The sequence below is a fragment of the Mustela lutreola genome, chromosome 12, assembly GCF_030435805.1.
Source record: "Mustela lutreola isolate mMusLut2 chromosome 12, mMusLut2.pri, whole genome shotgun sequence".
Classification (NCBI taxonomy): Eukaryota; Metazoa; Chordata; class Mammalia; order Carnivora; family Mustelidae; genus Mustela; species Mustela lutreola.
In genome coordinates, this window is record NC_081301.1 from 30599493 (window position 1) to 30614923 (window position 15431).

The 15431-nt window shown below is 38.5% G+C and overlaps 1 protein-coding gene across 2 annotated transcripts in view; it reads right to left on the reverse strand.

Moving 5' to 3' along the window:
* TMEFF1 (transmembrane protein with EGF like and two follistatin like domains 1) overlaps positions 1-15431 on the reverse strand; it is an 85694-nt gene that overhangs the window by 46752 nt on the left and 23511 nt on the right. For both annotated transcript variants that reach the window (XM_059141406.1, XM_059141407.1), the window contains exons 2-4: positions 13062-13171; positions 5084-5213; positions 1456-1482 (exon numbers count right to left, since the gene is read on the reverse strand). In XM_059141406.1, coding sequence (XP_058997389.1) covers positions 1456-1482; positions 5084-5213; positions 13062-13171 — 267 coding nt within the window. The remainder of the gene's footprint in view (positions 1-1455; positions 1483-5083; positions 5214-13061; positions 13172-15431) is intronic.

Sequence of the window (15431 nt, forward strand, 5' to 3'; positions counted from 1 at the left end):
AAAGAACAACTTATTCAGGGGGTGTCAATTAGTAAAGAAGATAGGAAAAGGAAAAATCTATAAGCCTAAAATGCCTCAGTTTGGTAATACTTCCAAACTTTCCATTTTTTTAGTGTCTGCCTACACTTTAAGTAGAAATCTTACCCAAATTCTTATGAACACTCCCTGATTCCAGAGAATCCTATGTATTTCTGAGGCTTTGGTATGGTCACCCTGAGCTCCCTTAAGTTTATGTACTAATCCGAACAAAGCACTTGGCCTTTCTAAACTCATATTCCCTAAAGAGAAATTGTCCACCTTACATCCTCGGAGCAAGATATCCAGTATTTACACTATTTACACAAATCTTGACACAAATCTTGACATACACAAAACTTCCACTTCTTTAGTATAAGAACAATTTCCTTACTGAATATCTGACCACAGGGATTAGACTACATGATCTCTCTTAAAATCCTTTCCAGCTCTCAGGTCTAGAATTGATGGCCTGATGGTCCTTCATAAGTGATCATGAAGCCTCTGCTTGAACATGTCTATTTAAATCACATCTTATTATGGGATATAGCTTTAATTATTTTTCCCCTCTGAAACTGTCATCCCATTTCTTCTATTCCCTAAAGTGACCTTTGAAGTGCCTTCCAACTCTGACATTTTAGGATTCTATGAAATGTGGAAGTCTGCAGTAAGGTTTCGATAGTATCGAAAGGATGATTGTAATTTTCGTCAGTTTAAGTGTGAAATTTTACTAGAGTAAGTTTTCTTTGAGTGGATCTCCACAGTACCTCCAGCTTTATTTTGCATACCGTGGATACTAAGTATGACAGCTTCATTAGAGTTGACATAAATTAATCATTCTTAATTCCGATCATTTAGACTAAACTCTTGTTAAATGCTATTACCAGATGTTACTTTTTTAAACAGAAGTGATTTATATATCTGTAAAATAAAATTTCAAGACACAGATTCTACTACACTTATTCTGCAAGCCTTCTCTTTGCCATGCTCAACTCGCTCCAGAGTTTTATAATCCTAAAGCTTGAAAATTTCTTAAGAGCAAAAATTTATAAGCAAGGGGTGAGAGATTCACCAATACTCTGATGCAACCCAAAATCATCTGTGGGGATGATCCCAAGGAGAAGGCACTTTGATGCAATCTCAAATTTAACAGGAGTTACATTTCCGCTTTTTGTAAAGTCAACAAAACTTTAGCAAAAATAACCGCACGATACAAAGTGCCTAGGGTTGCGAATGATGGCTAAGAGTTTCTTTCTGGAGTAATGAAAACGTTCTAAAATTGATTGCAGTGATGAATGCATAACTCCATGTACCAAAAGTCACTGCACTGTATACTTTAAATGAGTGAACTGTATAGTATGTGAATATTACCTCAATAAAGCTGTTCAAAACAGAAAATGACAGAAAACAAACATCCTTTAAGGGGTACTTGAAACTTACCTCCTTCTCCAGATCCAGAGCCATTATCTGAGAATAAAAACAAACAATGAATAGAAATATTTTTGCTGGAAATTTCATCTTATCCAATGGTAAAATTTCCTATCAAAAATCAAACTGTGATGGGTGCATGGGGTGGCTCAGTTGAGCATCTGACTCTTGATTTCAGCTCAGGTCACAATCTCAGGGTTGTGAGATCGAGCCCTGCATTGGGCACCCTGCTCATTAGGGAGTCTGCTTGAGATTCTCTCTCTCTCCCACTCTGCCTCTTCCCCCAAACCCCCACTCACACATGTTTGGGCGGTCACTTGCTCTCTCGCTCTCTAAAATAAATAAATAAATCTTTTTTAAAAAATCAAACTATGATAGGAATTCTCACGTAGCTTTTTTGTTATTTTTTTTTAATATGGAACTAAACTGTTCTTATATACCTATTCCATGTCTTTCTCCAAATAGAAATTCCTTGGACACACAATCATCTATACCTCATACATCTGTTGTAGCCCATTTAGGAAATATGCAGGTGCCTTACACAGAGTAAAGGCCAACAAACACTGTAAAATAAATGGCTAGATAAAAGTAATTTTAATTAACTCACTTAAAAGGAAAAAAAAATTAATTTCGTTAAAGCTTGAGAGGAATAATGAATAAACTACTTTTATTAGAAAGGGAGGAAAAGAGCTTTGGGTCTTGCTCCAAAAATCTTAATGAAATCTGTGGACAAAGGCCAAAAGCCAAAAGGTAAGAAAAAGCCTCAAGGTTTAAAAGGGAAGAACTTCAGAGCTGAGGTTTTCAAATTACTGCTAAAATTAGCTTCGTCTAGGAAACTTAACCAGAAGGACTCTCATCAAGATGTAGGTGAGATACTCATCACTAATGAAATTTAAGAGCCTCCCTTAATATTACCAGCAAGAAGTCAGCCTAAAATGTAATTAATATGAAACATTTATTTTATAAATCCTTAAAAGGCCAACATATGGTGTAGAGCATGTTACAAAGAGGGTAATGCTATAGTATCATCAGCATGATATAGTAAAAAGCAGAGATGGCAAGTGATGCACTTGATGCACTTTATCCAGCACTTTCGGGGCGATGGGGGAGAAACATCCTCAAGAACCCACTTCAGTTCTTCACAGAGTTCCCCAGAATAGGAGACAATGCCCTTCATAATATCACTCCTTCCCCTTTAATCTCCTTCAGATAACGATCGAATTCCCAAAACATGGTAGAAACAGGAGGAACAAGAAAAATACATATTTTTTGTAATGTCTACTGTAAAATCTTCATGGGATTTTATAAAGTCTTATATTGTATTCAATTTTGATTGATCATAAACAATTACATCTAAGTAAATACGGAGGAAAAGAAAGATTGGAAGAGCAGGAAAAAAAAAAACACAAGAAAGAATAGAACTCAATTTAAAATTGTTTTAGGACCAAACTTTTCTTAGCAAAACACTCCCTTTTTCCTTCTATTCTACATATATTGACTGAGTACATATTAAGTGCTAGGCAATATGATAAATGCTAGGAATAAAATGATAAATAAGAAAGCCCCGGTGCATGAGATACTCACGCGCAACCAGTTTTCAAACCATCCCCATACCTTCCTTTCCCTTAGTGCCCTTAAAAATTCTTTAAAAAATTAAATATCGTGACTCCCCAGATAATGAGACTGAATTCTTCTTGTAGATTGTATTTTCATTGCACATGTGCCTTCCACCATCCACACAACTCCCCCCCTACCCAGGGACTAGGCTGTACCTCCCTAGGCAGGGCATACTGCCTTCCTGCTGAGAAGTAACTGCTCTGGCAGGAGACACATGTGTCAGAGAAACGAAATGTTAGGATATATACTGAGAGATAGGCACAAAGTACGAACAAACTCTGCCAGGAGATGCCACGGAAGAAGAACTGCAAAGGGTAGAAGGGTAAAGCTCAACCTTAAAGCATAAGACAGGAGATTTCAAGTAAACAAAAGAGAATGTTATTTCTAGCACAGGGACCAGGACTAATAAAAAGACCAAATGAGATGAACAACACTGGCCCACTGAGCAACTAAAAACACCAATATAGCAGCTCACAGCTTAGGTGATTCAATCCTCATTTAACAATCCCAAGAGGATATCCATTTAACAGTTTAAGTAATGGGGCTCAGAGGGGCTAGGTGACTTATCCAAGGTCATACAGTAAGAAAGAGCTGGAGTTAACACCCACCACAGGTTTTAACCTGTGCAGTGCTTTTTCAAATCTACCATCCTGCTTCTAATTTGGGATTATAATAGGTTCTGTGTTCTTTTTTCGTTTCTAAACCAAGTCTGTGAAACACAAGGTACTTAGCGAAATAGACAAGAATCACAATAAACAATAGTCTATTGGCCCAAGAACACAATCATTTCACCAAGCACCTTAATTATCTGGTGTAGGGAAAAGAATTTGTCTTTGTCCAAAGACAGGTCTGGTTTTTGTCTCAGCTTCTGAAAGGTAATCTATATCATACCTGATAGAAGTGTCATGTTTACGGAGGGCACTGACCACATCAGATCTTAAGGTGGGGTTGGCTATACACAACAGTCCTACGGTGAAGGCTGGTCAAGCCACAAGGACCAATCATGTAATTTAGAGCAGGGGGACTTTCAGTCACGTGGTATCAGTGGACCTGGAATTTGAGATCAACCACTTAGACAATGAATCATTCATGCTTATATAATGGAGCCCCAGTAAAAATTCTGAACACAGGCACGGTAACATAAAGGGAAAGTAAAGAAATACACTGCACCATGTAAGAAGTGATTGAATCACCTAAGCTGTGAGCTGCTATACTGGTCTTTTTAGTTGCTCAGTGGGCCAGTGTTGTTCATCTCATTTGGCCTTTTTATTAGTCCTGGTCCCTGTGCTAGAAATAACATTCTCTTTTGTTTACTTGAAATCTCCTGTCTTATGCTTTAAGGTTGAGCTTTACCCTTCTACCCTTTGCAGTTCTTCTTCCGTGGCATCTCCTGGCAGAATCTGTTTGTACTTTGTGCCTTTACTGCTAATCTTCATACAGTAATTCAAATTACAATACATCACCTGCATTCCTGCCCCGAAATACAAATGCAAGTAAGAAACTTACATCCATGCCTTCCAAAAATAATCGCTACCGATTCAGGAAGGAAAAGAGAAGGAAGAAATACAAAAAAACTGGAGGAAGATAGGTGACAAAGACTGGCAGACAGAAGAGAGAAGATATAAAAAGAGACAAGCTTGGAAAGAGACACATCCTGGGATGCCACTAATGGCTTTCTATGGATAGTCTCCACCCCTCCCCCGCACCAAGAAAATAAAAATCAACAAAACAGATCCCATATCATTTCTCACGCCAAATCTTGTTCTATCTAATATTTAAACCATAAGGCAAAAGATATGCAAAGTCCCCATGAAAATGTCAATAAGCATTAACAATGTACGGGATGTAACACAGTATTCGACCATCTGGGGTTAAAAAGCAACATGAAATGCTGACAAAAAAGAGCTCCCCACACAAATGATCCGTACAGCAGTTCTGGGAATACACCTCTGACTGGAAATTTCCTTTTAGAAACCATGGTAGAATCATTTCTAAATTTTACTCAGAAAAATACCACACATACCAGAGTAGCATGGGCCTCTTGCTACTACTGTTATCTCTTTCTGGTGCTTACAAGCAGCCCTTCTGAGAAAGCATTCATTTTGATAAGTGTCCCCATTTGATCCACAGACAGGAATGTAATTTGTATGACACTGCAAAAGAAACAAAAATAAATTCTCAAAACTAGGCATGAATATTAATAGTTTATTTCATATTCATGAATGTAATACTATAGTATTGTGACTTAGTTCTACTCCAGAATAGTTTGTTCTTTTATTTGTTTTTTTAAAAAAGAGAATTATACCACTTTCTCACACCTTTTTTCACATTGATAATGAAAATAATTATCAACTATCCACAAAAATGAGAATGAAAATCCCATGCTACCTACTTCATCTGCTTGCTACAAAGATCAAGTTAGGTAAGAGGGAAATTCTTGGCAATGTTTGTAATAAGCTAAGAAGCACTAGCTATATAACGTCATTTTATTATTATCAAAATTCATTTATTCAATACCTGTGGAATGCGAAGTCCCAAGGTAAACACTATAGAAAACAGGAAGAAATACATGATCTCCAAGTCCACCAGTATCCATGTGACTATGGACTAGTATCATCACCGTTTTCCCCACCTGTAACATGGTAATTATAATAACCATCTACCTAATAAAGTTGTTGTGAGGAATAAGAGAAATCCATCTCTAGTAAAATCCATCTCATAGTAAATTCCCAATAAGTATTAGCTGGTTTTGCTATGCTCTCATCATTTCTGAATCTTAATGAGAATCTTAGGTAGTTGCCCAGAGTCATAGCCAAGAGTAGGAAACCTGATTTCCTACTCTAGGATGTGTGATGTACTCTAACCACTACACACTCAAGTTATTCAGCAGTGTCACTGTGTCACTCAGTGGTAGTAAACAGGTGGTTCACTAGTAGAGGCTATGACCCCAAAATCCAACCTAACAAGCATATACCTAGGAGTGAGCATGAGATGGAAGATGCAGACCTGCTGCTCTATCAGTCTGTGTCTGGGGGTCTCTCTTAGGAATGTCTCATTTTGTTATGGGCAAATGATAGGATTTGGACAATTTTAACAACATGTGACTTCTAACATGGGCACTGACTTAACCCAAGATCCTGACTCTACCTGAGGTCTGCTGCCTCCACACTGCCATCCTCACTGGGGGAAAGAACTCTCCCCTATACCTTCTATTTACCGGAAGAACATGATCCAAAGTAATTCAGAAAGGTGCAAAGTGCACAGCTCTGGAGCCACATCCACGCAAGCATTTGTTGTGTACCTACTGTGTGTCAGGAACTGTGTGTCAGGAATACAATAAATAAGAGAGTAACAACAAGGTTGGGATGGTCAATATTATGTGCCATCCTGACTAGGCCCCAGGGTGCACAGATTCAATATTATTTCTGGATGCTCTACGACAGTTTTCTGGATGAATTTCCATTTGAATCAATGGACTGAGTCAATGTTGGTGGGATCACCCAATACACTGAAGGCCTAAGTAGAACAAAAAAGGGGAGGAAAGGAGAATGGCTCTCCCTGCCTGATTTGGGACATGGGTATTCTCCTGGTTCTGTGGCCGTCAGACTGGGACTGGAACTATACTACCAGTTTTCCTGGACCTCCAGCTTCCAGAGAGTGGATCATGGGATTTTCAGCCTCCACAATCAAGCAAACCAATCCCTTATAATATAAACACTTCCCCTCCATATCCCCCCCGACATATAAACCATATATATTTCCTATTGGTTCTATATCTCTGGAGAACCCTAATACAAAGATCTTTTTTTTTTTTTTAAAGATTTTATTTATTTATTTGACAGAGAGAAATCACAAGTAGATGGAGAGGCAGGCAGAGAGAGAGAGAGGGAAACAGGCTCCCTGCTGAGCAGAGAGCCCGATGTGGGACTCGATCCCAGGACCCTGAGATCATGACCTGAGCCGAAGGCAGCGGCTTAACCCACTGAGCCACCCAGGCGCCCCCCTAATACAAAGATCTTAATAAGAAGGCATGACATCTAGCAAGAACAGATACTGATAAGTACAGGAAAAAAGACATGATCCAGAGAACTCCAGGGAGAAGAACAAATAGGAAGAAAGAAAAAAGGGAAATAGTCATAGGTCCTCCCTCTCTGTACATAACTCAAGTGTTTTGTTCTGGGTTTTCTGGGGGGGTTTTTTTGCAGATTTATTTATTTGCGAGAAAGCGAGGGAGAGCACAAGTGGGAGGGGCAGAAGGAAAGGGACAGAGTCTTAAGCAACTCCACACTTAGCACAGATCAAAACACGGGGCTCAATCACATGACCCTGAGATAAGGACCTCAGCCAAAACCAAGAGTCAGATGCTTAGCTGGCTGCGCTCCCCATGAACCATGTTTTAAAGAAAAAATGCAAGTTTGATCATTTTTCTCGGTACAAAATAAAAGTTGCTTTGTTTATATAATAGCTCTTATTAGCAGACTGAAAAAAACAATTTTAGACTTTAGTTAAAATCCTGTTATTATCTTTTAAAATGTGTTTAAATTATATACCAGAAAGCTCATATTAACACTAAAAGCATGCTGAATCACAAGCAAGTTTTTTAAATGGAATTGAAAGATACTGCTAAAGCACCCAGCAGAGAAGTGTTTAATGGACATAAGAGGTGATTTTTCTTCAACTGGCAATAACCTAACTCTAACTTGAACAGATTTATAAATTATAAGGAGGCAGAGTTGTCAAAGGAAGGTTCATTCAGCAGCAGGATCAAATCAGGCTGTAAAGCCCTTAGGCAGTTTGCTCCTACAGGGCAAGCAACTTGTCTTCAAACATCTTTATATCCTCAGCGTCTAGCACTGAACACAAAGCAAGCACTGGATAAATGTCTAGGGATCTCAACTCCTAACTTTTATTTCTCTCTTCCTGCTTTGCCACCCAGTAAGAATGCTAGGGATTCAGACAGATCATGAGAGGATTTTCTAGCTGTCTAAATACATTTAAAAAGGTCCAAAAGGCTATTTTTTAAATCTTAGAGTTGCAGGGAAACACTTTCAACTGATGAAAAGCAGAATCCTAAAAACAAAAATAGAAAAATATGATATGAAAATTCAAAATGTCTTTATGTCAAAAATTATTAAAAATGAAAATGACACTAACTTCTTTAACATTTTTGTAGTCTGTATAAATTAAAAAGGAACCTAAGACAAATATTTTGAGTGAGTTAGTACTGAAAAGAGAAATGAAAACACCTACAATTGACTCTTTTTTTTTTTTTAAAGATTTTATTTATTTATTTGACAGAGAGAGATCACAAGTAGGCAGAGAGGCAGGCAGAGAGAGAGAGAGGAGGAAGCAGGCTCCCTGCTGAGTAGAGAGCCTGATGCGGGACTCGATCCCGGGACCCCGAGATCATGACCTGAGCCAAAGGCAGCGGCTTATCCCACTGAGCCACCCAGGTGCCCCACCTACAATTGACTCTTAAACATGGGGATTTGGCTCCAAAAATTCATGCATAACCTGACTCTCCCAAATCTTAACTAATACCTACTGTTGACAAGAAGCCTTACCAATAACAAAGTCAATTAACACATATTTGGTTTGTTACATGTATTATATGTTGTATTTTTACAATAAAATAGGCTAGAGAAAAGAAAATGGTATTAAGAAAATCATCTAAGAGACACCCATGCAGCTCAGTTGGTTAAGCAGCTGCCTTTGGCTTGGGTCATGTGCCCAGGGTCCTGGGATGGAGTCCTGCATCGGGCTCCTTGCTTAGCAGGGAGCCTGCTTCTCTCTCTGCCTCTGCCTGCCACTCTGCCTGCTCGTACTCTCTCTCTCTCTGACAAATGAATGAATAAAATCTTTGAACAGATAGATAGATAGGTAGGTAGGTAAATAGAAAGAAAGAAAGAAAGAAAGAAGAAAGAGGTTGCCTGGATGGCTCAGTAAAGCATCTGCCTTTGGTATAGGTCACGGTCCCGGGGTCCTGGGATCGAGTTCTACATCGTGCTCCCTGATCAGCAGGGATCCTGCTTCTCCCTCTACCCCTCCCCTTGCTTGTGCTTTCTCTCTCTCTCTCTCTCTCTCTCTCTCAAATAAATAAATAAAAATCTTTAAAAAAAATAAAAAGAAAATCATATAGAAGAAAAAATATATTTACAGTACTGTACTATAATAAATCCATGTATAAGTAGACCCACACAGTTCAAGCCTGTGCAGTTCAAGATTAACTACATACACTTGTATAACACATAATATTTCTATAAGGTAATACAAAGTAACACATGTTGCCTTTGAGAGAGCAATTAGTAATCTGGAGTGAAAGGAAGACGTTTTTTCAATATATTATACATCTTCTTATATAATGTTCAAGTTGTTTAATATGGGCATAGTACTCTTTTAAAAAACATAGCAGGGGGTGCCTGGGTGGCTCAGTGGGTTAAGCCACTGCCTTCGGCTCAGGTCATGATCTCAGGGTCCTGGCATTTCCTTACAGATTCACAAAATTTTAACAAAAATCCTTTTGTTAAAAGGATTAACAAAAATCCACTATCAGAAGGCCAAGGGAAAACAAGCACATCAGATACACTGATTGCTATTGGTGAGAATGTTATCTACCCATGAGCATCCCACTTCTCAACAACTCCACATCAAAGAATTTAACCTAGAGAAATTTAAGACAGTTGGAAGAGGAAACAGATCAGTCTTCCCAATACAGAAGTGACTAAAACACCAATAAGAAACCCATAATCTTCTAGCTTAACAACCAAAGGACAGAGTTCAAGGCAACCTCAGAGCCTCTAAAAAGAGAGAGAAAACCCCAGAAAGGAGAGAGTCAGAAGGGACTCTGAGATTCTGTATATAAATTCCTATCAAATTTCTGGCTGACTCCCAAACCACTCATGGGATATATTCCAAGTAGATCAGCTAAGGTTAAAAGTAATAAATTAATATTGGTGTTGCTTCCCACAACAGGGATTCAGCATTCTGTAGTTTGAGTTCAGCCAACTTAACTGTTTCAAAAATAACAATACTCTTCAGGGGAACATGACAGAATTCAAACGCTAAAACATATCACTGACATGTTAGGATAAATTCAAAATTACTCTAATACAAGGAAAAAGGAAAACACAATCCATTCTCAAATGAAAAATCAACAGAGATGATCCCTGAGATGTTTCAGATGAAAGTAGCAAATATTTTAAAGCAGCAATAGTATCTATACTCAAGGAAAATATGCTTGTAATGAACGAAAAGATAGGAAATCTCAGTCAAGAAATAAAAACTAGGTGGCGCCTGGGTGGCTCAGTGGGCTAAGCCGCTGCCTTCGACTCGGGTCATGATCTCAGGGTCCTGGGATCGAGCCCTGCATCGGGCTCTCTGCTCAGCAGGGAGCCTGCTTCCTCCTCTCTCTCTGCCTGCTTCTCTGCCTGCTTGTGATCTCTCTCTGTCAAATAAATAAATAAAATATTTTAAAAATAAATAAATAGATAGGTAAATAAAGAAATAAAAAGAAATAAAAACTAGAGGGGTGTCTGAGTGGCACAGTCAGCTGACGTCTGACTCTTGGTTTCAGCTCAGGTCATGATCTTAGCATCATAAGTTTGAGTCCTGTATCAGGCTCCGCACTCAGTGCAGAGTCTGCTTGAGATTCTCTTTCCCTCTCTCTCTGGCCCTCCCACCAACCATTGTTTTCTCTCTAAAATAAATTTAAAAATCTTAAAAAAACAAATCAAAACTATAAAGTCTAGAAATAAAGCATCTGAGAGGTGCCTGGGTGACTCAGTTAAGCATTCAAGCTCTTGATTTCAGCTCAAATCATGATCTCAGGGTTATGGGATCAAGCCCCGCATCGGGCTCTGCACTGGGTGTGGAGCTTGCTTAAGATTCTCTCTCTTTCTCTCTTCCCTTTCTCTGGCCCTCCCAGCCACTCCCCCTACCAAAAAAAAAAAAATCTAAAAATAAAAACTCACTGGATGGACTGAATGGAGAGGACAAAAGAAGGGATTAGGGAACCTGAAGATAGATGATAAAAAATTATCTAATGTGAAGAACAGAAACAAGAAAACTCCATGAGGGCTGAGTTACACTATGTACACCAATAACTTCTTTTAAGGAAAGAAGCCTGCTTTAGCTGTTATCCCTTTGATGAGGATCTGGGGTGCAGGCAGGGAAGCCAGACACAACACACTAGTCGGAACATTCACTGCATGAGTAACCATGTAGGAGTGGGCACAAGGTCAGCTGAAGCCATGTCAAAGGTGACTATTATCACTAACAGTGGATTGTAAAGCCTCTTTTGACTATGAAGAGCTTGTCCAGATAGACAATAGTGTAACCCCCTACCCTTCCTCTGATAGTTCATAGTTTTCAAAGAGATTTCATATGCAAGCTCTCTGATTCTGATTCTTATTACAATATCATAAAAAAGGAGAGAAGACGTGCCTTTTCCTTTCAGATGGATCATACAGGAAGTTCCTGAGGTTACAGGGTTACTAGAAATACTGACTGTCCTTTGCGTTTGTCCCTAGTCTTGTACCACTTCCTTCTCTTAAAATCCAAAATGGTGGGTACAATTAGAATAAGATCACAAGTGGAAAAAATTTCCGTTTCTTCTTTGTTTCATCTCAAATTTTGAATCAGGAACCAGATCCTGCACAATATTCTGAAGCCAGATAATTTAATCACAGCAAATAAAAAAGGAAAAATTGAATGTAACACATTTCACATCCTTTCTCTTTAGTTTTTTGTTTTGTTTTGTTTTAAGAAACAGAATTACAACTTAAAAGAGCATCTGAAAAGCGAAGATGTTAGTTTGAGGTTTCCCTGTCTAGTTTATCTCTAACCCTAGCCTATCCTGAGGCACCAAGTCAGCCATGTTCTTTGGCTTAAAAAAATGAGACACCAGCAAATAAAAATGGAAGGGAAGACCATAACTTATAAAGAAATTGAATCACCATGTTGTACACCTGAAACTAATGTAACATTGTAGGTCAAATATACTTAAATAAAACAAAAATTTTAGGGGTGCCTAGGTTGCTCAGTCAGCTAAGTATCTGCTTTTGACTCAGGTCATGATCCCAGGATGCTGGGATCAAGCCCCCCATTGGGCTCCATGCTCACCGGGACGCATGCTTCTCATTCTCCCTCTGCTGCTCTCCCCCTGCCTATGCACTCACTCACTCTCTCTCTCAAATAAATTAAATTAACTTAAAAAAAGAATAAAAAATTTAGGGGCGCCTGGGTGGCTCAGTGGGTTAAGCCTCTGCCTTCGGCTCAGGTCATGATCTCAGGGTCCTGGGATCAAGCCCCGCATCGGGCTCCCTGCTCAGCAGGGAGCCTGCTTTCCCCTCCCCCTCTGCCTGCCTCTCTGCCTACTTGTGATCTCTGTCAAATAAATAAATAAAATCTTTAAAAAAAAAAAAGAATAAAAAATGTAAAAAATAAATTTAATGGATGGGAAAAAACTACAAAAGAAGGAAAGTGGAAAAAAGCCAACGGGGTGGGAGGTGGGGTTGGGCAGAGAGAGAGAATCTCAAGCAGACTCCCTGCTGAGCATGCATGGAACCCCACATGGGGCTCTGATCCTGTGATCCTGAGATCATGATTCAATATAGTCTATAAGGAGTCTAAAAGGATTTCTGAACTGAAATCAAGAGTCAGACATTCAACCAACTGAGTCACCCAGGTGCCCTCCCAAAACATCAACATTTTAAATAAGAGATTCACTTCCTTTCAGTAACAATTAGAACTTACATTTGAATAGAACTTTAATATTTTTTCAAACCATCTTCTAACCTATTATTGTCAATCTGTCCTCTTAACTCAAGAAAAAAAGCAAGGAAGGTAGAAATAATAGTACTTCATCTGACAAAAGAAAAATCAATGGGCTGTGAACCCAACTTCTTTCAGGGTTCAAGGCTTTTTAAGCTTTTTAATTTGAAGAATGCAGAATAAAATATTAAAAACCTAAAAATTTTTCAAAGTAGATTTGGTTTCCTCACCTGAAATTGACATGCACATTTCAAACTGTCCCCATCTTCTTTACACACTCCTCCGTATTTACATGACGACTCATCACAAACTCTTACATCAGACTCCCTCACATTTAATTCTGAAAAAGAAGGAAAAAAAAAGTTTCATGTCATTTTGTACTCAAATGTACATATATAAAAGGGGGGAAAAACCTTAAAATGTGTTGATCACATCATTCACAAGTATAATAATAAGATATAACATACAAAAATCAAGTCCCATAGGACACAAAATGTTCAGAATTCCCCAAGGAGAATCTTGCAGAATAGTATGTCTAATAGTAACTCAAACCAAAATAAAACTCAAAATTTCAGGATTTCACAGAATTCCCAAAGGTAAATTTACAGAATTTTTCTATTTGGCCTGCCAAGAGCTTAAGACAGCTTTCCTACTATTGTCTTATTATCTTAGATTATCTTTTTTCTTTTTTATAGATTTTTTAAAAAATAATCTCTATATCCAATATGCAGCTCGAACACATGACCCCCAAATCAAGAGGTGCGTGCTCTACTGGCTGAGCCAGCCAGGCAAGCCCTTAGATTAAATCTATTTTTCTAAGGATTAAGTTACTTTAAGGAGAACAAATAAGAATAATTAAAAGAAATAATCCTTTTGCTACCCAAATAAATTTAAGATGATCATAACTCACTCTAGACAGACTATTTTAATTACCAAAAAATTATAAAGTAAACTTGAATTTCATATAATAGATATATATGGAGCATTTGTGTGCACAGAATTAAAAATAGTACTCTTAAAATTTTTAAATGACTCATTTAATTCTACTCTCACAGGAAGCAGAGCCAATCAACAATACTAGCATCCTGTGGTCATTTCATTCCTGCACTAAGACCATTGGTCTTTCTCTAGAACTACCAAATTAAGCTTTCTAGTATCACATTGAATTGAATGAAAACCACTATAAGGCAATTTTTATATCCACCCTATCTGGAATGAGAGAGATAACAACAAACAATAAAATGACAGCAACAATAGCAAAGAAGAAACAAATGATTGTTTAAAAAAACCAAGCCCATTGTGGAGGTGAACAAATGTGTGGGAACAGGAAGGCCTGAGTTAGCTTCTGACCATGTCGCTCAGTAGCTGAGGTACTCCAGGGAGGGCACAAACTTTCCTACAGCTCAGAATCATGATGAGGTCTTGGCAAACAGATCTCAGGGAACATTTCTCCAGCAATCTCGCATCCCTGATTGTTTTCTACTTCTAGATTTCAAAGCAGGACCCACTGGACTGAGTCAAGAAGGTTCTGTACCTAGTGACTAGTAATATGTCTTTGCCTCTCTCTGCCCCCATTTGTTCTCACTGCTCTACCATGGTATCTTGGGTCTCCTACTCCTCCTAGCTTACCCTCTGAGGGACCGGCAGTCAAGTACCTAAATACCCAGGGAGTTGAGTCAACAGTAATTATCTGGGGGCACCTGGGTGGCTCAGTGGGTTAAACCTCTGCCTTCAACTCAGGTCATGCATAGTTTCAGGGTCCTGGGATTGAGTCCCACATCAGGCTCCCTTCTCGGCAGAGAGCCTGCTTCCTCCTCTCTCTCTGCCTGCCTCTCTGCCTACTTGGGATCTTTGTCAAATAAATAAATAAAAATTAAAAAAAAAAAAAGTAATTATCTGAATAACCACTCTGAACCAAGCACTGCACTAGGTGAAGAATACATCTATGTAACTATAGTTTACAAAATTTTTCTTTTCCTTAAATGAAAAAAAAAAAGACAAGAGCTGAAAGGTAACATGAAACTATTAGAGCTATTTTGTTGTTCTCATTGTTTCACAAACTATTTCAGGCAGATGCTCATCTTTTGATTCCTTTCACCTTGGCCATTTGGCTAGGGAGGCTCTATGCTCTTGGTTTCCCGTATCTCCCAATTTCTGCTCAGGCATCCTTCTCCCCCTTGACGATTTGCATTACCACTTAAGGCTCAATCCCAAGCATGGAGTTTGCTTTTTTTCTTCTATCTACCTACATTCCTACTAGGAACTTACACAAGGTCCAGTTCCAATACTGTCTAATGTATGTACATCTTGAAACTCAAGGAATTAACTAAGTATTAATAAAGAACTGCTCGGGAGAAGAGAATAAGCGTGCATAATATCTTTGTTCAACCATATAGGCACAGCCAATTTTAGAGGACATAGAAATAAAAACAAATGTACAATTCAAGAAATAAAATTTAGTGCATTTCTCCTCCTTCGTAGCCTTAAAGTTCACACTGGGTTCCAACAGAATCAGACATATAAAACAAGAAAAAGTAAAGTTTTTATTCTACTTCTGGGCCAAGATCATGCTCTAAGTTGCTCTGACTTGTGACTTGGGC